General features: G+C 37.7%; 1 protein-coding gene across 1 annotated transcript; it reads left to right on the forward strand.

The window, feature by feature from the left end:
* Window positions 1–9,534: 9,534 nt before the first annotated feature.
* On the forward strand, window positions 9,535–22,320 carry LOC129268653 (putative transmembrane protein 183BP). The gene is made up of 5 exons (XM_064104959.1): window positions 9,535–9,729; window positions 15,192–15,281; window positions 16,336–16,590; window positions 17,519–17,705; window positions 18,274–22,320. The coding sequence occupies exons 1-5, from the start codon at window positions 9,669–9,671 to the stop codon at window positions 18,923–18,925; spliced, it is 1,245 nt and encodes a 414-aa protein (XP_063961029.1). The 5' UTR covers window positions 9,535–9,668; the 3' UTR covers window positions 18,926–22,320.
* Window positions 22,321–24,121: the final 1,801 nt, after the last annotated feature.

Below are 24,121 nucleotides of genomic sequence, written 5' to 3' on the forward strand. Positions count from 1 at the left end.
GTCCGTATAGAGAACCAGTCCTAGATCTAAAATAAATATCTTAGTTCTAGTCTAGTCTCTAGATCTAGACTCTGATCTACGCGCTATCAGCATGGAACCACTAGTGTACCAAAGGGGGGGGGGGGCAGACTGCCCCCCTGACGAGTCACAACTGATCCAGGGGACGTGCCCCGGCCCCCCTTGAGAAGCCTAATTTGCAATGTCAAAATGCAACGAAAAAAGACGTATGTCCCCTCTTTTGAACGTGAAGATCTTTTTTTTTCTTGTCAAATTTTTTTCAGCTACGAAATCCTTAATTTTGGGTGAAGACGGGGATCAAGATCACTGACGTTAATTTGTGCCTGACGTTAGAATACGTTCCATGCACGCACTGGTGTACCTAGGATTTTCCAAAAGGGGGGCAAATTTTTTAGAGGATATTTCGTCCGCGAAAAAATGTGACAAGCCCCCCCCCCTCCCCCCCCCCAAAAAAAAGGGTCTTCACCCCAAATTATGGATTTCTTAGCTGAAAAAAAAATTGACAGGCAAAAAAAAAAAAAAAAGATCTTCACGTTAAAAAAAGGGGACATACGTCTTTTTCATTGCATTTTTACATTACAAATTATTAATTTGGCTTCTCAAAGGGGGCACGTCCCCTGAATCAGTTGTGACTCGTCAGAGGGACAGTCTTCCCCCCCCCCCCCTTGGTACACTAGTGGTTCCATGCTGATACAGCGTAGATCAGAGTCTAGATATAGAGACTAGACTAGAACTAAGATATTTTTTTTTAGATCTAGGACTGGTTTTGTATACTGACTAGACATATTAAACCATGGCAAATAAGCTAATATTTGTCTAAACCTAATTAAACGTGAAGTTCGGAATTAACCAGTTCGAGGTTAACCATGGCATTAGTCGGCTATTCAGTGTTGTAGTCAAGGCTCAAACCTCCAAGGCCAAGGCCAAGGCTTTAATACCCAATGCCAAGGCTTCAATACCAAAGGCAAAGGCCAAGGCATGGAAACCCAAGGCCAAGGCCTGAAAACCTCAAGGCCAAGGCATTTCAAACTTACGATATACAGAACAATGAACTAACAATACTTAGGCGGCAGACATCACACATGGTAAAATGTATGTGAGCGAGGGGACTGAGCGAGAAAAAAATTAACCTTTGTACGTTTAAAACAAAAATAATTTCATGATAGAGACATATTAAAATAATGATATAGTTACCTGTGTACACATAATCCATAATTTTTCTATAGGCGATTTACATTGCAATAATTATTATTACCACGGTCATCTGATCCTGGCATTCTCAACGTATGTTTTTCTCCACTCCCTGGGACAGGGGCAGCAGAAAATTATTATGGGGGGGGGGGTCAACGCCAAAAAGGCACCCATTTATCAAAATGAGTTTTTTTGTGCAAACAGATACATGTATTTTCAAAATGAGATTATGAACTGCGTGAAGTAATTGTGTGTTTTATAGAAATTAAGTTGAGCAAAGGCTTTCTAATATGATTTTTAATTATAAGATAGATATTTTGCTCTAGGTTTTACTTCTCAGCGAGAAAGCATAGCGAGCAAGCGGTTTTGAAAAAAAAATCAATTCTGATGTTGTAAAACTTGATTTATGGTCAATTATGGGGCTAATCATTGTTGAAATTTCCTTGCGCGATGTTGCCAGCGCGAATCACCAGCTCAAACTTCTTCACATGTCGTGTAATAAGACATGGAAATTATTTTATTCTGAGCTGGTTTTGTAATCATGAAAAAGATGTGTATCTAACTAAAAAATAACTTTGCCCTCGCTAATTCTTTTTATATACTAAAGGAAGCAGTTAATTAAGCAGTTAATTACTGCATTTTAAATAAGATAACTCACCGATAAAAAATAATGCGAGCGCAAAGCGCGAGCTCAAAAATTTGTAATATTCCAACCTGAAAACTGGACATTCTAAGCATTTTTTTGTGAACGGGAAGAGAACGAGTACAATAATTGATGCGAGTGCAGGAAGCGAGCCAAATATTTGTGATATTTCAACCATAAAGCAACATTCTATACATTTTTGTAACCATTAGCAGTACTGTACTAAACAATAATTGATGCAAGCGCGATTCAAAATCTGTGATTTTCGAACCTAATTAAAGAAGGTATTTCTTTTTTAAAAAGGGCATTTTTTTGGGGGGGGGGGCAAGAGAGCACAAAGCGCAAGCTAAAATTTTCAAACGCATAAACTGAAAATGAGTCATTTTTAGGACTCTTGTCAGTTTTCATATTTTTTTCTGCTTACAACCACTTTTATTAAACAGTTAATTAATCATTAATTATTAATACTTATTGATGATATTAATGATTATTAATTATTAAATTATTTTTTGTTAATTATTATTTCTTGAAACCATATTGACACAAAAACAAATACGTTGTTTATTTCCTTGAAACTGTAGAGAAATGAGATTCAATGTTGAACGATATATGATTAAAAAGAAGTAAACATTTTTTCCCCTTTGTTTTGTCAATCTGACCCAAAACAAATATAAAATTTAGAAGAGAGATAGAGAGAAGAAGAAGTCCCACCACCAAGAATAAACTTAGACAAGGGGGGAAAGGGAAAGGAAAAGATGGAGTAAATGTGATATTATTTTTTAAACAATCTATTGCAAAATTAGCTTTTCTTATAGAAAGAGGGGGACAAATTTTGTTCACTCGCTCGCTTCAATCGCTTTCTTATTTTTTTTGACAGAAATTTTGCTCTATATATGCCATGCTTGGCCCCTCAAAGTTTCTGGCTCATCATGCCATTGACATAACCCATTTGGATGACAAAATTGGAGACTGTGTTCAAGTTTACCAAATCTTTTCAGAATATCATTAAGACTTAAAACATTCTTGTTGGCCAAAGAAAATAATACAAGGAAAATCCTAATGGAATAGAAATCAACCTTGTTATCGTTCTTTAGAGTTAGCTATGTTTAAAGTATGAAATTGTTGTCAAAAATTGCAGTCAGATGTAAAAATTATTCTTGTCATCAAAGCACTATTATCTTGATCATGACCATTATTATTTACTGTCATTATCATCATATGATTACAACACATTACCAATACATAATGCTATTTTTCATAACTGATGTATTCTTTGTTTGAATTTCTTGATAATGGTGACAATTACAATTGATGACACTGCTAGTGCACTTACTACTGCTGCTGCTACTGTTTCTGGTGATTGGTAGTATTGACCATTAGTGTTATTAAATATATATAAAAAAAAACAATTGAAACATTTATAATTACTTATTTAAAACAAATGAAAGTACAAAATACAAAATGCCTTGAAAAAGCCTTGAAAATGCCTTAAAATTTCAAGGCTCAAAATCCTCAAGGCCAAGGCCCTCTCAAGGCCAAGGCTTTGAAAAAGTAGCTAGGCATCAAGGCGCCTTAAGGCCAAGGCCAAGCATCAAGGCACTACAACACTGATTAGTACTAGGCATTAATTAGACAGGTCCAGATTTGAGGTAAAGTTAATGCGCTAGCCTAAGCTAGCCCTACCCTAGCACATGTCTTGCCATTAATGGCAGCTAGTTTATTAAGTGTTTAAGGATTGGATATATATATATATATATATATATATATATATATAGATCTAAGCCTATGTCACTATGTAAGGGTACCGGTAATTTGACGATGCCAATTCATTCTGAGCAACGTGAATGCTTACGATCGGCACTGGTCGAGGCAAAGTCCACGCGCATGCGTACTCTCAATCCGAAGACGCAAGTCATGAATATTCATATGTCGGTCCAGAACTCGGTGGGAAAAATAATTTCGCAGCCGGGGGGGGGGGGGGGCTTCTTCTTTTCGATAAGTACGTACAGGCCACCGGCTGGCGTATTGTCGTACTGTATTGCTGTACACATGCGTGACCAAATTATTTCCAAACACCCCTAAACGATTTTTTTTCTGTGTGCAAAATAACCCCCTAATCAAGTTTTTCGCGGGCTTTATTTACACATTTTGGCCCCTAAACAAGTTGTCGCCAGAATATGACCCCGGGGAAAAAGCTTGGGGGGGGGGGGACATACCCTAAACACGTTTAGCTAGTCTTTAAAAAAAAACATACCCTAAATATGTTTGACCCTGCGATTGACCATTGACCAGTTTTTCAAAACTACCCTTTTTTTTAAATCGGTGTTTTTGATACCCTTAATTAACGAGTGCACGCGTGGCCCGCGTCCAAAACTGAAAAACTAAGAAAAAACACAAGCTATAACCTGCCAGTTGTTCAATTATACGCTGACATACAATGCAATGATGTCTTCACCAACATAATTCATGAATCTTCGATAATTCATGCAGTACCAATTAAGGCCCGGTCGGTCTAATTTAAATGATCACTATTTTATTTTCTTTTTGAATTAATGTTTTGGTCGACAAGCAGTCGCTGATTTTTCTTCAGAAGGGGTGCATTTTGTTCCAAAAATTTGCAGAAAAAAAATAAAGAGGCCATCACTCACAAACCGGAGGAGGGCAGCGTTATGTCTCCAGAAAATACTGACAATTAAAAAAAAAACATTCGCAGAAAAAAACAACGCCCGCACCTTCCGCCTCACGGCCTCCCCCTGATCCTGACATGTGCCACTTGCACCCTTTCTGCCAATTAAATTGATGGTTCCAGCAATTCTAAAAACAAAAAGGAGAATAAAAAGCCATTAGTCACAACTGGCAATATCTTTGAAGCCAAAACAGTTCGAGATCGTTCACTGTACCTTGGACTCGGGGATATAGATCTACTCGTATACAAAGAGAGGGAGATCGAGATAGATCGGGAGAGAGAGAGAGAAAGAAAGGGGGGTCTGGATATTTTAGGGTACCCAAGATTTAAATGTATAGTGTAGGTCTAAAACAGCTCAGGGGCAATAAAGTCTGTGACGGTGGGGCAGTTGCAGTCCCCCCCCCCCCCCTCCCTTAAAAATGCCCCAAAATCTGGAATGTATAGAAAAGGAATTGGAGAATGAGTAGTTAAGGGAAAAAGGGAAGAATAAATTATTGTGGTTTTTTTTTAAGTAAAAATAACTAAACAGAACATTTTCTTTAAAAAAAAATGATTAGATATATTCGCGTCGATGCTTTATTGAGCGGGAGCAGATGTCAGATACAGATACATGATGCAGGCTATTCAAGCATTAGGACAGAATAATACCCCCCCCCCCCCCAGTTTTTTGGCCCCCACAAGACAACACTTCTTATTTCAAAACTCGTGATCATGATGATAAATAATAAATCTCCCAGAATTTTGCAAGGGTCGAATAACTCTCTGTATGAGGATAAACTGAATATTTTTAATAGTGAAGATCTTTGCATTGCGCGTATTGTCAAATTCACCCCCAAAATAGGAATACTAGTAGGGCCTAATATCAATTCTGAAACCTGGCGGACCCAGGGGGCGCAGCCGGCCCGTGCCCCCCCCCCCCCCCACTTGAGAGACACAATTAAAATGTAAAAATGCCGTTGAAAACAAAAGTCCCATCCCCTCCCTTTAAAAGTGCAGACTTTTTTTTGCTTGTAAACATTTTACTCGGGGAAAAGGTGCTTCCCCCCTCATTTTGAAAAAAATCGTGGATCCGCCCCTGAACCGGGATATTGTTTTATTTTACAAAGGTGACCAATCTCCTTGCTGAAGAAACATCCATAGTGTGTAATTGCTAACAGACTCAAGGGTACTAGCTTCGTCTTTTTAAAGCATAAAAATCAAACAATGATTTTGAGTATTATCGACGGTGAAAACATAAACGTTTGTTGTATTGAAAACATTCAATCGAGAAATACATTATGGAACTACTGTACAGTAATTAGTATGCCACTTCGATCTCCAGTATCTTGCGGCTAGTCATGTTAATTTTAAAGAATGTGTTGTCTGTTGATTCAGTATCAGTTATATAGCTTTTCACTCACTGGCGTACATATGGGGGCGGGGGGCTCTTGCCCCCTCAAATAAAATCAAGACTAAAAAGAGAGAGAGAGGGAGAGAGAGAGAAAATGAAAGGGGTAAGATAAGGGTGAAAATTGTATCATTTTATGAATATTATGTCAAAATCGAACACAAACTTGGATTTTTGTTATAAAATGTCAAAATGTTTGCTTGCTCGCAACTTTTCATTGATTTTACGCGATACGCCTTCTTGAACCTCATCACAATTCTTGGTTCATCAATTACGCCACCGTTTCTATATACATGGTCTTTGTCGTCAATTTTTTCCATCCCTAAAGATACACTGTTTGCAGATTATGCAACCTCTTGCGTTAAAATCACAGAGATACGATCTTACGTATACGTAAGCTCCCGAAGCGCTGTATGGTGAATCCTCATCCTATATATATAGTTGTTTAAAAGTTTGAACATCCTTGCTTAATTTATTGAGAATATTGAAAATTAAGCTTTCTTGTTTAAGATTTTAAACACTTGTTTAAACAACTGCTGTAAGGTACGTATAGTATATTTTTAAACAGCATTTTACTGTGAATATTTGGAATATGATGAGGGGGTCGCCAAGGAGATCCTAAAAAAGGCCTAAAAATTAGATCTAAGTGCTGATAATAATAATAATAAACAGTTGTTGTATAGCGCATACATCACATTATGAAATAATGTCTCTATTCGCTTCCAAAGGACTTGGATATTATTACCCCAGCTGTAGCTTGGCAGCCGTAATTACTAAGATTACAGCGCACACGCATTTCAAGGAATAAATTTCTGCCAGGTACCCATTCACCTCACCTGGGTTGAGTGCAGCACAATGTGGATTAATTTCTTGCTGAAGGAAATTACGCCATGGCTGGGATTCGAACCCACGACCCTCTGTTTCAAAGTCAGAAGACTAATCCACTGGGCCACAACGCTCCACTATAATAATTAATAAATTGAATTAAATATAATGGGGGCAGAATTTTTTTTCAAGCCTGAGAAAGTAAAGCAAGTGAGCAAAATAGTTGAACATTTTATGGCACAGGCCGGGGGGGGGGGTTCAGGGGAGGTGGCAAAATATAACAATCAGATTAGTGGTCATTTTTACATTTTGTACACGGGTTTAAAAAAAAAGTTCTGCTGCCCCCTTGCAACCATGCATGAATATAATGGGTCCAGTGTGTGTGTGTATGGGGGGTGATTAAACAGCCCCTTAATGCCATCATTCTTTTCCATCATCATGGTACGTTCGCGCCCCGGCCTCATGCAGTGGCGTAGCTAGAATTTTTTTCCTGGGGGGGGGGGGGGGCATTGGGGTCCTTGTTTTTTCAGGGGGGCAACATTTTTTTTTGTGTGTGTCACAAGGGCGGATCCGACTTTCGCCAATAGGGGATGGGGCCCGAAATTATCTTCACCTATATTTTACACGATCAATCACTTCTAAGCTTTATTCTTATAAAACAACAAAAATATGAAATAATATCATAAGCCCTATAAAAAAAGTGCGAGCGCGAAGCGCGAGCGATTTTTTTTTTTACTTTCATGTATTTTGTCCAGAAAATTTAACATTCTGGGCAATGTTTATGATCCTGAACAAGATGCGCAAGTAACTTGATAATTACTGTGAACGCCAAGCGTGAGCAGAAATTTTTAATAAATGTTCTATAGCATGATCGAAAATGGATGTAAATGACTGTTTAGTACAGTTACCCACGAAGACGGTACATATTTCAATAATGGGAGCGCTAAGCGTGCTTGAGCTTAAACATTTTGGCATTCCGACCGATAAAATGGTCATTCTAAGCACTTTTTGTAATCATAAATAGGATAGGTACGTAACTAAACAATTATTGATGCGAGCGGAAGAAAAATGAGATTTTAGACCTAAAAGCAGGACACTCTATTCATATTTTGTAAATCATGAATAGGATATAGTTAATTGGGTATCATTAATAATGCGAGCGTGAAGCGCGAGCAGACAATCTGAAACTGGATAATTTAAGCATATATATTTTAAATAAAGAACATGCAGGCTATCGCGCATGCTTTAGATTTAGACCTACAATCTGGGCACTCTGAATACATTTGTTTAATCATGAAGATCAATAATGCAAGCGCGAGCTGAAAACATTTGATATTCCGATCTGAAAAAGTTCAATTTAAACAATATTTCAAGCACTTTGTAGGAAATTTGTGAAGTGGATGTGGATCAGACTTAACATTTTATGATGCGAGCGCGAGCTGATATTTAACAAAGGACCGGTACATTCTAAGGACATTTTGTCATCATATGAAAATGAGGCTATCTTTCTATTATTCCTAAGCTTGTCGATATTCCATTCTGAAAAGACCCAATTTGGTTATTAGGAATTCATGAAAATTATTTTCTAATTTATTAATCTGCGTAATGACAGCGTGGAAGTTGTTGTTTTTAAGGCTTGAAAACTGGAAATTTTAAGCATATTGTAATTATGAATACGCATTACAATGGTTTATACATTAATGCGAGCGCAAATCGCGAGCTGAATTTTTGAATAAAATGTACTGAAAAGGGGAGCTTGTTTGGTTATAGAATAATTGATACTCACCAATCAAAATGCGAGCGCGTAACGCTAACTTATGGGCCTACGTTTGACAATTACATCTGAAAATGGATATTTTGATAACTTTATGAAATACACGAAGACAATAGGAACTTGGCAAATCAAATAATGCGACCACGCAGCGCGACCTTAAAATGTTGATCATCTATATGTAGACCATAAAACGGACATTTTACAGAGCACTTAAATTTATAAATGAAATAAATAATAAAAATGAAAGCTCGATGTCCGAGCTGAAATATGTTTTGTATATTGACTTCAAAACTTGATATTTTAAGCTCCATATCAGCCTATTGAGCAAGATGTGAATCTCATCGAACAGGCAATTCGGGCGCGAAGCTCAAGCGAAAATTTTATATAGTATAGCATGAAAGATTTGGGGTTTTTTTTGCAAGTCTTTCCCTTACATTATTTTATTCACTCGTCTAATTCCTCCTCTTATTTTCCTCTTTTTTCCCCTTCTGTCAGAGGGGGCACCTGGGGGGGGGGGGCACACCAAATCTCAGGGGGGCACGTGCCCCCAGCCCCCCCCCCCCTCCCGTAGCTACGCCACTGCCCGGCCTGTAAAATGTTTAACTAAATATTTTGCTCGCTTGTTTTGCTTTCTAAACTTCAGAAAATGTTCTGCTCCCATTATATTTCATTTATATAGCACTTCGATCTAATTTCCAGGCCTTATTTATATTAGGCATATTCTGGCTGACTCTGCATGAAAAGGGGGCCAATTAGGGACGGATACTGCAATAATTCATACTAAAATTTGTTGATTTTCAAGTGAGGTTAAATTGGTGAATTTGATGACTTTTGGTAATAATTGAGAGTGGATTTTAAATCCCAGTATCGCATATCTTCTCCCTCCTTATTTGACCCATATGGACCTATATAGCTATTATTACAACATGTTTGACCTCATCCATATTATCCCCCCCCCCCCGGCCCCCCGGCCCCATACCCACCTCCATGGTATATTGCTTCTAACTAAGTTCTCTCGTTCGTTCACCGTCAGCACACAAAGATTTCTTCAAAGTTACTCTAATATTGATATAAAAACATTTTGTCAGCCTAAGTAATATGCAACAGAGGAAATAGGAGATGGGATATTCGCGAATCACAAGAAATGCCTCGAAGGTCAAAACAGAGAATAGGGCGGAATTCTGGCGGTTATCTCAACCAAGCTGGTAAATATGTGTCCCATGTATGGACTTTTGTGTAAGTTCTTTCGTGCGGCTCGGGCCAATGGGCGATTGGCTAAAACGGACGCCCGGAGTTCCCCGGCAGAAGTAGCGGAGTTCCCGCATACGTTACGCTTGTGACGTGTGCGTGCAGCGCGGTGACTATTGCGAAATGCTAACCCCTGATCGATTGTGACCTTTGTCTTATTGCGACAGATTTTGAAAAAGATTTTTTAAGGATATTTACACAGTCAACTCTGCTTGTAGTAATATTAGTATGCCAAGGCTAGTAGTAGTACCCGACTACCCGGCCTCGTCCTCGATCTATTTTCTAATTCAAAATTTGACCTGAGCTGAGACTGAGTGAGACTGAGAGTGCAGCTGCAGTGATTGTCTGCTACACTACACTACAGTCCAGACAGTAGACCTCTATTCACTTTCTTTATTCAGGCTGTGTTCTTCAATTATTGTGACTTAAGTTATTCTGAATGAATTCTGTTCATTTTATGTATTTGTTGGCAATTTGATTTGCATGCAGTGGGATCAGAAATAACAAGTGGTTCATCATGTAAAGTTAGGTTAGTTACTTTATTATAAAAATATTAATAAATTAAGTTTTATTCCTATTTTAACAAATTAATAAATCTACACTCTAGGCCTACTTGAAGTTCAAACTTCAAGTTCAGTTTGCCTTTGGTGCTATGTTGATAAATGATAAGTCATCAAACTGAAACTCTATTTTTGAATAAATTTCTTATTTAAAACAAAATTGAATTCAACATTATGTTAATACTGTCAAGAAATAGTCTGTTGGGTCATGATTTGACAAATTTTTGGCAAACATTTCTTCTTTAATATCTATTAAATGAAGCAATGTTTTCTGACCTTTTAAAAATCAACAGTCACAGGGACATTCACTATGCGAGGTTCGTCAGATGAACCTCGCATTAGTGTGATTAGTCAAGTCTACAATTGCCATAATGATCAACACTTTGATTGTAAGCATTAAAGGACAAGTCCACCCTAACAAAAAGTTGACTTGAATAAAAAGAGAAATCCAAGCATAGCACTGAAGATTTCATCAAAATCGGATGTGAAATAAAAAAGTTATGATATTTTAAAGTTTCACTTAATTTCACAAAACAGTTATATGCACATCCTTGTCGGTATGCAAATGAGGAGACTGATGACATCATCCACTCACTATTTCTTTTGTATTTTATTATATGAAATACTGAATATTCTAATTTTCACCTCATTGTCAAGTGAAATAAAGATTTAATCATCCCTGAAAATGTGGAATTAACATTATTTTAATAATACAAAATGGGTCAGTCAAGTTGGCCCTTGTTGTCAAATCTGTAAAAAATGAAAAATTGTATAATTCAGACAATAAAAAAACAAAAGGAATAGTGAGTGAGTGACATCATCGACTCTCTCACTTTCATGTCACTAAGTTGTGCATATAACTGTTTTGTGAAAATATAAGCAAAACTCTAAAATGCCATAACTTTCATATTTTACATCCGATTTTGATCAAATTTTCAGCATTATGCTGGTTTGATTTTTCTCCATTTATTAAAATCAACATTTTTCTGTGATGGACTTGACCTTTAACGAAAATACAAGACGGGACAAATATACTTTATTTCTCTCTGTCTCTGTGCTGTTTTTTTTTTAAATGTCTAAATGATCTGATTTTTTTTTGACGAAAAACAGACCCCTCTTGGCCTTGTTTTCTTCTTTTATGAAAAGAAGTCTGTCTAAGATTTGACATTTCAAGATTTTGTGAATTTCTTTTGTGCCTATTTCATATAAATGTTGAGGCATAGTCTTGTTGTTTTGGTTTTAGATACAAGTCCAAAACAAAAGCCTACAAAAATTCCTTGGATCATGTACATTTGGCATATGCACTTAACCCCTTTGTCATACAATTACACTATGCCAAGACCAAGAAGACTACACCAGAAAAGTAAATATTCTGATAGGCTTACAACACTGTATTTTCATGCAGCAAGTTGATTACATTGGATTATACAAAAATTCCTGTTTGTTTTTGTCTCGCCTGCACACATGTACATGTAGCAGAGCGAGATTGTAGGCACTACTTTTCCGACAAAGGCGGCGTTGTCAACATTGAAATCTTAACCAAGGTTTAAATTTTTGAAATGACATAACTTAAAAAAGTATATGGACCTAGTTCATGAAACTTGTACATAAGGGTAATCAAGTATTACTTAACATCTTGCCTGAGTTTCAGGTCACATGACCAAGGTCAAAGGTCATTTAGGGTCAACAAACTTTTGCCATGTTGGGGGTATTTGTGGAATGTCATCATAACTTTAAAAGTTTATGGATCTAGTTCATGAAACTTGTACCTTTATTACCTTTATTACCTTTATTACCGGATCTACTGGAAAAATGCAATTACTTATGCAGTCGTGTTTCCAGGTCTATCACTGTTGCTATCTCCATCTAACTATTAAAATAACGTGTGCCTGTGTGCTGTGCCAGAGTTACTATTCCCAAGGGTGAGTATATTGCACTGCAGACCAAAACTTGTCTAACTGTGACTTGAATCTGTTCAACGTTGATGTAGTAACTATCTCTGCCGGCAAGGAGTTCCAGTCATTTACAACTCTGGCACTGAAAGTATTTTTTCTAACATCCAGTCTGCTTCTCTTCACATACAATTTGCATAGATGTCCACGTGTTGTCTGAGTTGATGCAGATGTAAAGAACATCTCCTTGTTCAAATCATCAATGCCATTGATGATCTTGTACGTCTGTATCATATCCCCTCTTCGCATTCTGTACTGAATGGAAGGTAACTTCAAGGAACGAAGCCTTCTACTGTAGTCTTGATCTTTCAATGATGGCACCAACTTGGTCGCACGTCGCTGAACTTTTTCAATGGCTTTAAGGTCACAGACATACCTTGGGTGCCAAATAGCATTTCCATACTCAAGAATAGGTCTCACCAATGCTTTGTACAATTTAACAATGGTATCTTTATCTCTATAAATGAAAGTACGCCTGATCAGAGCAAGTACACGGTTGGCTTTCAGTACGGCACTTGCAACATGGGAGTGGAACTTCAAGTCAGAGTCAATGATAACTCCTAAGTCTCTCTCTTCGCTGACATTTTCAAGCACAGTGTCATCAATCTGGTACTGAAAGTGTACGCTCTGCTTTCCTATGTGTAGAGACTTACACTTAGATGCATTGAAGTTTAGTTGCCATTTCTCTGACCACTCCACCAGCTTATCTAGATCATCCTGAAGTCGGTCACAGTCACTCCTTTGCTTGATTTCACGAAATAGTTTTGTGTCATCTGCATAAATCTTGACAATGCTGTCGACAACTTCAGGCAGGTCATTGATAAAGATCACAAACAAGGTGGGGCCGAGAACACTTCCCTGCGGAATTCCACTTTGGACAGGCAGCCACCGAGAAACTTTTCCATTAAGGGCAACTCTTTGTCTGCGTCTTAAAAGGAAACTATGTAGCCAATTCTTGATACAACCTGTAATACCATATGACTCAAGTTTATTCATGAGCCGCTGGTGAGGCACGGAGTCAAAAGCTTTACTGAAGTCAAGATAGATTGCATCCACTTTGTATCCTTCATCAAGAGTTGACGTCCAGAGCTCCATGACTTCTAACAGCTGTGTGACACATGATCTATTTGGTAGAAATCCATGCTGGGAGTCATGCAGGACATCATTCTCAACAAGGTGCTTAACAACAGCATCTCGTATGATTGATTCCAAAATCTTGCAAATGACTGAAGTTAGACTGATTGGTCTGTAGTTCTCTACAGCACTGCGGCTACCTTTTTTGTGAATGGGTGTTATGTTGGCATCTTTCCATGCCTGTGGGAGGACACCCTCTTTCAGTGACTTCCTGAAGATGAGTGTAAGGGGTACACATAGCGTTTCTGCTGTTTCTCTCAGAACTTTTGGGTGAAACCCATCAGGTCCTGCTGCCTTACAGGTCTTCAGCATTTTGAGTTTGTTCTTTACCATGCTTGGCCTTACTTCTACGTCAGACAACATGTTCCCTCTGTGTCTGTGATCTAGCAATGGGACTTGCTCTAAATCTTCTTCTGTAAAGACACTGCTGAAGAAGGCGTTGAACAATTCTACCTTTTCTTCATCACTCTCAGCAGTAATTCCTTGATTGTTCTGCATCACTCCACATTTTGAACGATACTTCAGGGAACTGTTCACATACTTCCAAAATGCCTTTGGGTTTGCCTTGACATTTAGGGCAATGTCTTTTTCAAACTTCCTTCTGAGATTTCTTGTCATCTTACGCAGTTTGATAGCCTCACATCTTGATTTTCTGTAGTCAATCATATTTGCTTGTCCACCATCTCTAAATCTTTTCCAGGACTTGTATTTCTTACGCTGTTGCTTCAGAGCTTTCCTCGTCATCCATAATTTCTTTTTCTTCAATCGAATTCCCTTAGATTTTGGAATACATTTGTCAATGGCAGTTTGAAGACTACATGAGAAGAAATTCCATGCTTCATCTACGTTCATTTCATTCATTTCTTCATCCCAATCCACAACCATCATTGCATTGTTTATTGCCTGATAGTCCCCCTTTCATAAACCCAATTATGCGGCTCATAGCAGCATAATTTGGTCGTAAAATCGGAGGAGGACCAGAGTTATCCGCATTATTTTGATGCTGCAATTATCCGCATAATAGCGGCATCGGGACCAGATTTTGACTTCATGAACGCATTTCAAAAGTAATGCAGATAATTGCCATGGTGCGGTCACAAGGTCACCCTTTTCTAACACAACCACATCGGAGGGGGTGTGTGCGGTTGCCATGACGATTATCCGCCTTTTTCAGGACGGGCGCTCGTAAAAATAGTGCGGATTATTTTCGGAGTTTGTGAACGCAATTTTTATTGAATTCTCCGCATTACTCTTAGGCGGCTAATTGGAGGATGGGTTTATGAAAGGGGTATAAGACATAAGAGCAACCATGTATCCCTGAATATCCTGTGCGCGTTTCAGGAACATGACCAAGATCAAAGATTATTTAAGGTAAATTAACTCTTGCCGTGTTGGGGGTATTTGTTGAATTAGCATTATAACTGAAAGTTTATGGATCTAGTTCATGAAACATAGACATAAGGATAATTAAGTATGAATAATTGTTTTGCACAAGTCTTAGGTAACAGGATCATGGTCAAAGGTCCTTTTTGGTCAATGGACATAGTATTATGAATGTTTTCTTTTGTTAATAATCATTCAATAGCTGTTTTCAAAGTTAGCACTGCTGCTATATTGAATCGCGTAATGCAGGCAAGACTGCTAGAGGCGTTCCACTTGTTTTTTATCTTCTAAACAATTTATTTGCTAATCAAATTATGCCTCATTTGTTTTTCTAATATGTTTTTTCTTGTTATTTTAATTTTTACCTTAAATCATCAATATTCTTTGCAGATTTTAAGCTTGGTGATTTTGCTGATAACCCTGCAGCAAGGTTGCCATTGAGAGTGAGCAAGAAATCTTTTCGGATGAAGTACGATACGGGTAAGCTTTCCTAATGAACAATATTTCATACTCTTACTTATTCTGGGTTTTTTGTATGGAAAATTGCTTATTCACATTTAATAACAATGTGTTGTTGATTGCAAGAAGGGAAAGATGTACTGTTACCTATGAAGACAAAGACCCAAAGTGTAGGCCTGCAATATTCTTAACTCAATAGGATAAATTAGCTACTAGTACTTATTTATCAGCATATTTATTATTATAATGACTTCTTAAAATGAATTTTCTTGTTCAGCAATAGTCATTGATTGGTGATGTTGAATCAGTTTATTGTGGGGGCATTGTTGTCGAGTGGTTCTGACTCTGTGTCAATAAGAGCGACGTGGGATTGAATCCCACCCATGGGGTGTTTCATTCAGCAAGAAATTTGGCAACATTGTGCTGCACTCAACCCAGATGAAATAAATGTAAATGGGTACACTGCAGGATTCAATTGCTTGCATGAATTGAGAAAAAGCTAGAAATGGCAGCTTGAGCTTAAGTACAAGAAATAATAGTGTGCCTCAGACTAGAACATATAGAGATGAATGGCGCTATACAAATGCTTTTCATTATAATTATTATTGTTATTATTATTATTAGTAGTAGTAGTAGTAGTAGTAGTAGTAGTAGAAGTAGTATTAGTAGTACAAGTAGTTGTAGTAGTAGTAGAAGTAGTAGTAGTAGTAGTAGTAATAGTAGTAGTAGTAGTAGTAGTAGTAGTAGTAGTAGCAGTAGAAGTAGTAGTAGTAGTAGTAGTAGTAGTAGTAGTAGTAGTAGTAGTAGTAGTAGTAGTAGTAGTAGTAGTAGTAGTAGTAGTAGTAGTAGTAGTAGTAGTAGTTGTAGTAGTAGAAGTAGTTGCAGTAGCAGTAGTAGTAGTAGTAGTAGTAGTAGTAGTAGTAGTTGTAGTAGCAGTAGTTGTAGTAGCAGTAGTAGTAGTAGAAGTAGTAGTAGTAGTAGTAGTAGTAGTAGTAGTAGTAGTAGCAACAGCAGCACAAGCACCAGCAGTAGTTGTAATTGCTGTTATCATTAAATTACATTGTTTGCATCGCAGTTCAAATAGCTGACATGAGGGAAGAGACAGCATCTCTGGTCAAGAGCAAACTGATGACCCAGGAAGAAGATTCAAAGGCGGAAGAAAAAATGGAGAAGAAGGAGAAGGAGGAAGATCTTGCTTGGGACGAGCGAGATTGGGATGAAAAGGATTCCTCTGATTTTGAGACCGATGCCAGCTATTCAACTCACCAACAGTTCGATGATGAGAATGAAGAAGAAGGAGACAAAACCACCAGGAAGAAATCACGGAAAGGTGATGTTGAATTCCAGGGGAGCGTTTCATGAAGATATTTGCCAGTGATTTTTCACTGACAGATATTGTAAGCTACTGGAAATCCTTGCTTCTGATTGGCTGAGAGCGAATTAGTCATTGAAAGTCACTGACAAAACTCTTCTTGAAAAACTCCCCAGTTGCACCACTTACTAGACTTGCCTTAAGAAGTGGTCTGTTAGGTTTTCTTGTATTTTTTAGTTGGTCAGTAGCAAGAATAATAGTAATCTCGTGACATGATCTGATAAAGAATGACTAATTTTTAATTTCATCTCAAAAACTTTTAAAATTTCATGAACACATAAATATTATACAGGGCCTGATAGGGTATCTTCTACCAAATAATTTGATACCATATTTATGTGGTCTGTCTTCACGCTTGGATGATCAGGAGGTGTTCTTTGCAGTGATGTAAATTTTGATAAGCGCAAAAGTAAAGCATGACTGCAATGAATGAATCCAGATGTCAATGATGTCATAATCCTACAACGGTTGCATTAAAATTTTTAAAGCACCTTTTCAATAATTTACATTATACTTGTTTAATAAACACTTTTAGTGTCAATTCTCTAGTTAATTTCATTGAAAAGGGATTTGCAAATATCTTTAGAAAAACTCATGTAGGATTATGACATCATTGGCATCTGGATTCATTCATTGCAGTCATGCCTTAAGTTGGCGCAAGTCAAAATTTACATCACTGCAAAGAATACCTACTGATTATCTTAGCGTGAAGACATACAACATAATTATGGAGTAAAATTATTTGTGAGAAAATACTCTTTCCGACCATATGTAATGTTATGCGGTCATGACATATTTTTTCCTTAAAATGGGGATTTGTGAGGTGTCAATTTTGTTTTTGACTCGCACAGTAGTAATAACTTTCATCATCTCTGTTTTCCAACAGGTTCCAAGAAGAAGGGTAAAGCAAAGTTAGAACCCGTCCAGGAGGGCACGAGGGTGTACCCGATAGACCTCTGGTATATTCTTGCTGATTATGTTAGACCTGAAGACATCGCTACATTCTCATGTCTGTGCAAGGATGCGTACAGTATTACAAGGACAGTTTCATTCTGGAAGAAATTGTATTTCAGGTAGGTGACAAGATTTTTGCTCAAGGGATATATTTCTTTTGAAGAATGTGCAGGATTATTTTGTATTGGACTTTTCCCTCAGTTAATACAGACTTGCCCTGTTGGGGGAGCTGTCAGAGAACTGGGACTTGTTTCATGAGGAGCAAAAGAGTACTCTTTTATTCTTCTTAAGTCTTGTACTAGTAACTTTTGTAATATTTGTATACAAATAATGTTTATTACAAAGTATTTTTTGTCATTATTTTGAAGAAGCTTAATAAAAAAAAGCTTCGAAATCTGGTATCTGAGTTCCAACTATATTCCGTTCCGTTATAGCCACTTCCATGATAACAGAGCACAGCAGAAAATCACAATCAATGTTTCGATTGTAATTAAATATAATGGTAAATACTATTCAAATGTTCTTTAAAGAGCTATTATCAGAAAGATAAATTGACATTCCTTTTCAGGACTAACTTACATGGTGTTACTGCAAACCTCACCATCCAATATTTCAATGCTGTATTTCTCAATTTGGCTATTTAATATTGTTTGCTACATGCTCTATTTTGCTTTCATATTTCTCCAGATACCTCAACCCCAACACTGTTCTTCCACCATATCTTAAGCCGGAGGGGATAGAGCGTACCCATGGCCTTTGTGCATTCGTGATCCGTGCCCTCTACTTCCTGCATGAGCCCTACAGACTCTCACTCAACAAGCCCTGCCCTGTCGGAGAAGGCCACGCCTCACCCGAAGCCATCAAAGATTATACTTGCCTTTATACTTGGTCCAGCGGAAGGATGGGGCACCATTTTACGCACTTTATGAAGCTCCGTTTGTGCAGCAAAGAGGGCGCCGTGGTGCATAAAGGGAATAGCTTCAATAAAGACATCTTTGCTAATGACAATCGCAGGGAATGTATCCTCAGAGTCCATTGCGAAAGCTTCCAGGACGTACCATCTGGGATGATCATGGGTCTTCAGCTTCTGAGGGCTTCAGTGAGCGTCAGCGCCAACATGCGCTACCATAAGGTCAGGTTGGAGTTTGGCCGGAAAGACCGCAGGGGTTTTTGCGTCAAGTCCAGCGTCATCATGGTCGTCCTGGATCCTGTCTTGAAAGTGGATGTCCTGCAATGGTGGCACCCGCAGTTCCGCGAATGTTCGCAGAGGTCCATCGATAAGGCGTTTGCCCAGAACGTAGCGAACCTGAGAGAAAATATTGTTTGGGAAGGACTATAGGTTAACGCCTGGGATAAGCTTTCAAGCAAGCTGGAACGGAGTTGAGGCCAGAGTTCTGAGGCCTGAGGCAGCTGGAAAGCTCTTTCTCCTATAGACTTTGTACATGTAACTCGGCCCAAGGCTAAGGCCGGCAAAACGGGGCCTCATCGCTGGTCTAAGCTCCATCCTTGTAAGTAAGGAATGAAATTAATTCAGAAGTCGCATAATCTCTTTCAGAGAATGGTGTCTTTCACTCGGAGCATCCTCAGATGAGGAAGCATCGACATTTAGGTCTAGTGATACCGTTCTCTGCTGAATGTAGGAAACCTGAGAGAAAATGCTTTTTAGTGAAGATAATAGATTAATGGGATTGTATGTACCCTGAAATATTTAAATATTTACCAAAGGTTGGGGCCTCTTTCTCCAGAGCATACAGAGGGAGATTGATAAACCAACTCATGAGAGTGTAGCTGAATGCACCCAATGGTCGATTTTTATTTGTACCCTCTTTTTCAAGATGGCATTTACATAAATGATGTATCTAGATCTTTTGCATATATATCTATTGAGTGATTTCAAGTTCAGTGTTGACCTTTTGGTGTTAGTGTTAGGTCAATTTTGACATGAGTATAACACCAAACATAACATGACGATGGTCCTGAAAAGTCACTCACTAGTTGTTGAGGTGTCAATAGTGTGATCTGGATCAGTTTGACATACTCAGAGTAATTTTTGGACCTAGAGGAAGCAATCCATATTCCAACACCGACACCGGACTTGAAATCACCCATCGTTCTTGATAGTATATCAATACAAATTATTATAGTAGATTTCAATGCTTGCAAGCTTGATATATATGCCCTCTATATTGGTTACGATGTAAGTTGATATGGGTCAATTCGGTGGATTCAGGGTTTGACATCGCATGCAGGCACAGGCAGCGCATATAGTGCTAGTGTACTGTAATGTGACTTTGATTTAAAGGAGAATGAAACTCTTGGAGCAAGTTAGCTTTTGTGAAAGCAGAAAAATCAAAGAATAAGATCAACAAAAGTTTGAGTAAAATAGGACTAGCAATAAAAGAGTTATGAGCATTTGAATGTCGAGATCACTAATGCTATGGAGATCCTCCCATTGGCAATGCGACCAAGATCTGTGATGTCACACACGTACAACTCTCCCATTTGGACACTGAAAATATACCCCAAAACATCTCTTTTTGCTCATTCTAATCATATGACAAATAATTCATCAATGATATAATGTTGTGAAACCTCTGTACTTAATTGTCATCTCATAATTAAGAACACCTCACCTTGTGATAGACTCTATAAAAGTGAGAATATAAGTGAAATAAGTACTAAAGTAATGAGGGAGTTGTACGTGTGTGACATCACAGATCTTGGTCGCATTGCCGATGGGAGGATCTACATGGCACTAGTGATCTCAATATTCAAATGCTCATAACTTTCTTATCATTCATTCAATCTTCCTCAAACTTTCAACAATATGTTTCTTTGATTTTTCTCTTTGATATTGATTCATCTGGTTTCAAGGGTTTCATTCTCCTTTAATGCTTCAAAAATGAATACCATATTGCAAGAATTCACCAAAAACTGTCTATATTTCACAAAGAAAAATGCAGGCAGATTTCTCTCCCACCTTTTGGACCTAGTAGTAAATAAAGTATGCCAGCTGGTCGAGCCGCGTCGGCCAGCACTGAACAATCACATGCATGCATGTAGTACTAGCACGCACAACACAGATGTCAAATTTTACCCATTGGGCACTGCGAATTTCGGCCTGTTCGCTGCAACCGATAGATGGCGCACCGTATTGTGAATCAACCGAATTGCATTGAATCACTTTACATGTATTACTTTGTGAGAAAGTGCAATGTATAGCCCAAACCATCATATTGATGTTTTTACTATTGAAATCAGGCACAGGTTCAGCTGGTTTAGACCTGATGGCCCGTATCCTGAAGTCTGGTTTAACTTAAGCCATGGCCTAACTGTGTTAAAATTATGGGAAGCCAAAATATCAAAAATACAATAAAATTATATGTCTCCTATCTTTACTTGGCTCTTTCCACACGTTTTAATGATGAAGAGAAACTATTTCAGTAATTATTCCCAGTCATGATTTGAGTGTCAATATAAGCTGTGAATTGAACCTTTACTGTCCGAGATTTGTGTCCCATTTGGCTTTCCATAGTTAAACCACAACTTTGGACCAGAGCTTAAATTAAACCCGAGTTCAGAATATGGCCTGTAGTTTTGAGGGGCTGAATAATTGTGCACAAACAATTAATATGGCCCCTGAAATTGTGTTGTATCCTATCTGGCTGGATATGCCACAGGAAATATTTTATGAAAGTCATCAGTATTGCAAATGGCATTACAGTGAATTGGTCAATCAAGGCCCTGTTGCATAAAAGTTACTATTATGGTAACTTTGCCCTCTGATGGTAACTACCATGGTAACGATGCTTAATAGCCAATTAGAATCAAGGATTCCATGATAGTTACCATTTGATGGCAAAGTTAATGGTAACTTTTATGCAATTGGACCCAGTATCAGTATCCTTGGGTTTATTATGTTTTAAATCTTTTACTTGTATGATTTGTTTTATACTGCCTTTTCAGTACTTAATTGAGTGAGCATTATTGATATTGATTTAGGAGTACATGTAATTGGGACAGATGCAAATTCTTGATTCTCTACAAATTTACTGTTTTCTTTTCACTGGAATGCTTGTGTTGTTATCCTGGATTTTGTGAAATTTTCAGCTTTTCAAAATTGTATTTTCACATGTAATTTTCACCTGTAATATTAGTTTATTGTTTTTTCTGGCTGATGTTCCATTGATTTGTACAATAAGAAACTTTGCTTAGTTTTATGACATTTTATATCCAAGTCTTTATGATGTCACAGGTTGAAAGCCTGGGGGGGGGGATTTGCCCCCCCCCCCCCCCTGTTGTGAGATGGGCCACCTCTATTTAGAAGAAAGTGTTCCTTTTGGCTGCCCTATTTTGAAAAAAATGCCCCCCTTCATTTTAGAAGTTAGAACTTTTATTTTACTTGTATAATTTTGGCGACCAACATTCTGTGTTCCCCCTTTTTTTAAATCCTGGATCCGCTATTGGGCATTAGATTTAATGAGATTTGGACTAAGTTGTTATAAGAGAAAAACAAGTCAAAATGTAGGGTAGACCCCCCACAAAAAAAAATTAGACCAACTAAGGGAATATAAACCTCAGGAGGAGCAGATACAAACACATCTATTCAACATATCTTGTTCGGATATATTTAATGATATTAAAAGAAGAATGTGAGACAATATTAGCATATTATATGTAAAGAGATATATTTAACTCAATAAACCAAATAACTTCTGAGATATATATATATAACATGATGTTTGACCTGCTTTATTTTTATGTCTACTTCCTTTGATGGTGATGATGAACAAAATTTTGTATATCATTTCTCTTTTATTCTAATGGTTATTTTTTTCTCAGTGATTGATATGGATAAAAAGAATAATACTTATTTTCTCATTATAATGTTACACAAAAACATGAGGAGTTGTTATTGTTGCAACATATTGCGATTCAATAAAGAGTCTCCTTTTTTCCAAACTGTAAATAATTATTCACACAATGATATATGATAGATATTGTGAGTGAATCTGACTCTCTCTTTTGCATATATCACAATCCCGGGATCACAATGTTGGGCATAAACATGTAGCTTATGGGAAACAAATCAAATAAACAGAATTTTACAATGTCATCACAACATTGTTATTTTGTATCAACCTCTTTTCCCCACTCGGTTTCCTTTCCCTCCCTCCCTCTCCCTCTTGACCAGTTCTCTCTTATCTTCCCTCTCTCTTTCCCTTTCCCCACCCACATCCATTCTATACACCTGTGCTTTCTTCATCCTTAGTCCTCTTTTCATATGAACGTGTAATGATATACTGCACCTGCAGGTCTGCACAAGATAACAAATTTAAAGACACAAATTTAGTGTAACAAACTTTATTTAGTACCTACTCTTGTTTCATTTTAATTTTCAATGGACATGGACCAAAGAAGGAAAAAATGTGCACAAATAGAAATAGAAAAAAAGTTGAAATCAGTGGCGCAATAGGGGGGGGGGTCGTGGCCTCAAATGCAAGCACCCCCCCCCCCCGGCCCCCCTCGATACGCCAGTGGTTGCATACATGAGTATTTGGTCAGACTTTTCTTTTAATCAGTTTCACTGACTTCTAGAGGAAGCATTGTTTTCATTAGGAGCTACACACCAATAACAACTGGTTTTCACTCTCAGAGACAGGGTCGCCAAGCCCTTATATACCCCCCCCCCCCATAAAAAATGAATTAATTAAATAAATAAATGAATAAATAAATAAAATACTAGTAATAATAATGTAAATTTGAAAAAGAAAAGAAAACGAAAAATTAAATGGGAATAGGGAATAATGCTTAAATTGGGGGGGGGGGGGGGGCAAACACGGGGAAACTCCCAATGGGTTAATGGAGAAGAAGTAGCCGATCGACTGGTGATTTACATAGCTCAATCATGAGGGCGCTAGACATCAATCGCGAAAATTCTATTGTTCTTTTTTTAACAAGAAAGCGTCTGGACGGAAGCTCAGTCCTGGTAAATATGCGCCAAATTTTGCCTTGTTTTTTGACATTATTCCTATTCAACCATTGTCGGTTTAGTCTGATGAAACTATTATATTTTTTGATCGTTTTGGTTCGGTGAACGAATGTGAAGTTAATGTGAATGACACTGTAGTTTGTGCGAAATCTGGCGTTTTTATTTCTTGCGTGTCCTGAATAATGAGAATGGCCATTTACAAATCAATTGCGTGCGTTTTCTTATGCACGCGAGTGAATCAGAGATAATCACGTTTCCATGATTGTAGGCTAACCGAAATGAACATGATTGAGCTACATTGATTGTAAGTCACCAGCAAAAGCAACTATGTATTTCAGAACTGGTCACCAAAATGAATATGATGAACTTATTGTAGGCATTATCTTGGTAAAGAGGTGGGCCGATAACATAAATAATAATACACTCGCTATACACATATAAACTTCACACCGGGAGAAAGCCTTACCTTATTCTTGTATTCTATCCAGGCACTCTTATATTATAACAGGTCCGCTACGACCGGGGGTTGGGTATGGAATGATG

This window comes from Lytechinus pictus, chromosome 9, assembly GCF_037042905.1.
Source record: "Lytechinus pictus isolate F3 Inbred chromosome 9, Lp3.0, whole genome shotgun sequence".
Lineage (NCBI taxonomy): Eukaryota > Metazoa > Echinodermata > Echinoidea > Temnopleuroida > Toxopneustidae > Lytechinus > Lytechinus pictus.

Coding starts and splice junctions, on each gene's coding strand:
- LOC129268653 (XM_064104959.1), top strand. CDS start 9,669: ATGCCTCGAAGGTCAAAACAGAGAATAGGGCGGAATTCTGGCGGTTAT. Junction 9,730..15,191: donor CGGTTATCTCAACCAAGCTG/GTAAATATGTGT, acceptor TATTCTTTGCAG/ATTTTAAGCTTGGTGATTTT. Junction 16,591..17,518: donor CAGGAAGAAATCACGGAAAG/GTGATGTTGAAT, acceptor GTTTTCCAACAG/GTTCCAAGAAGAAGGGTAAA.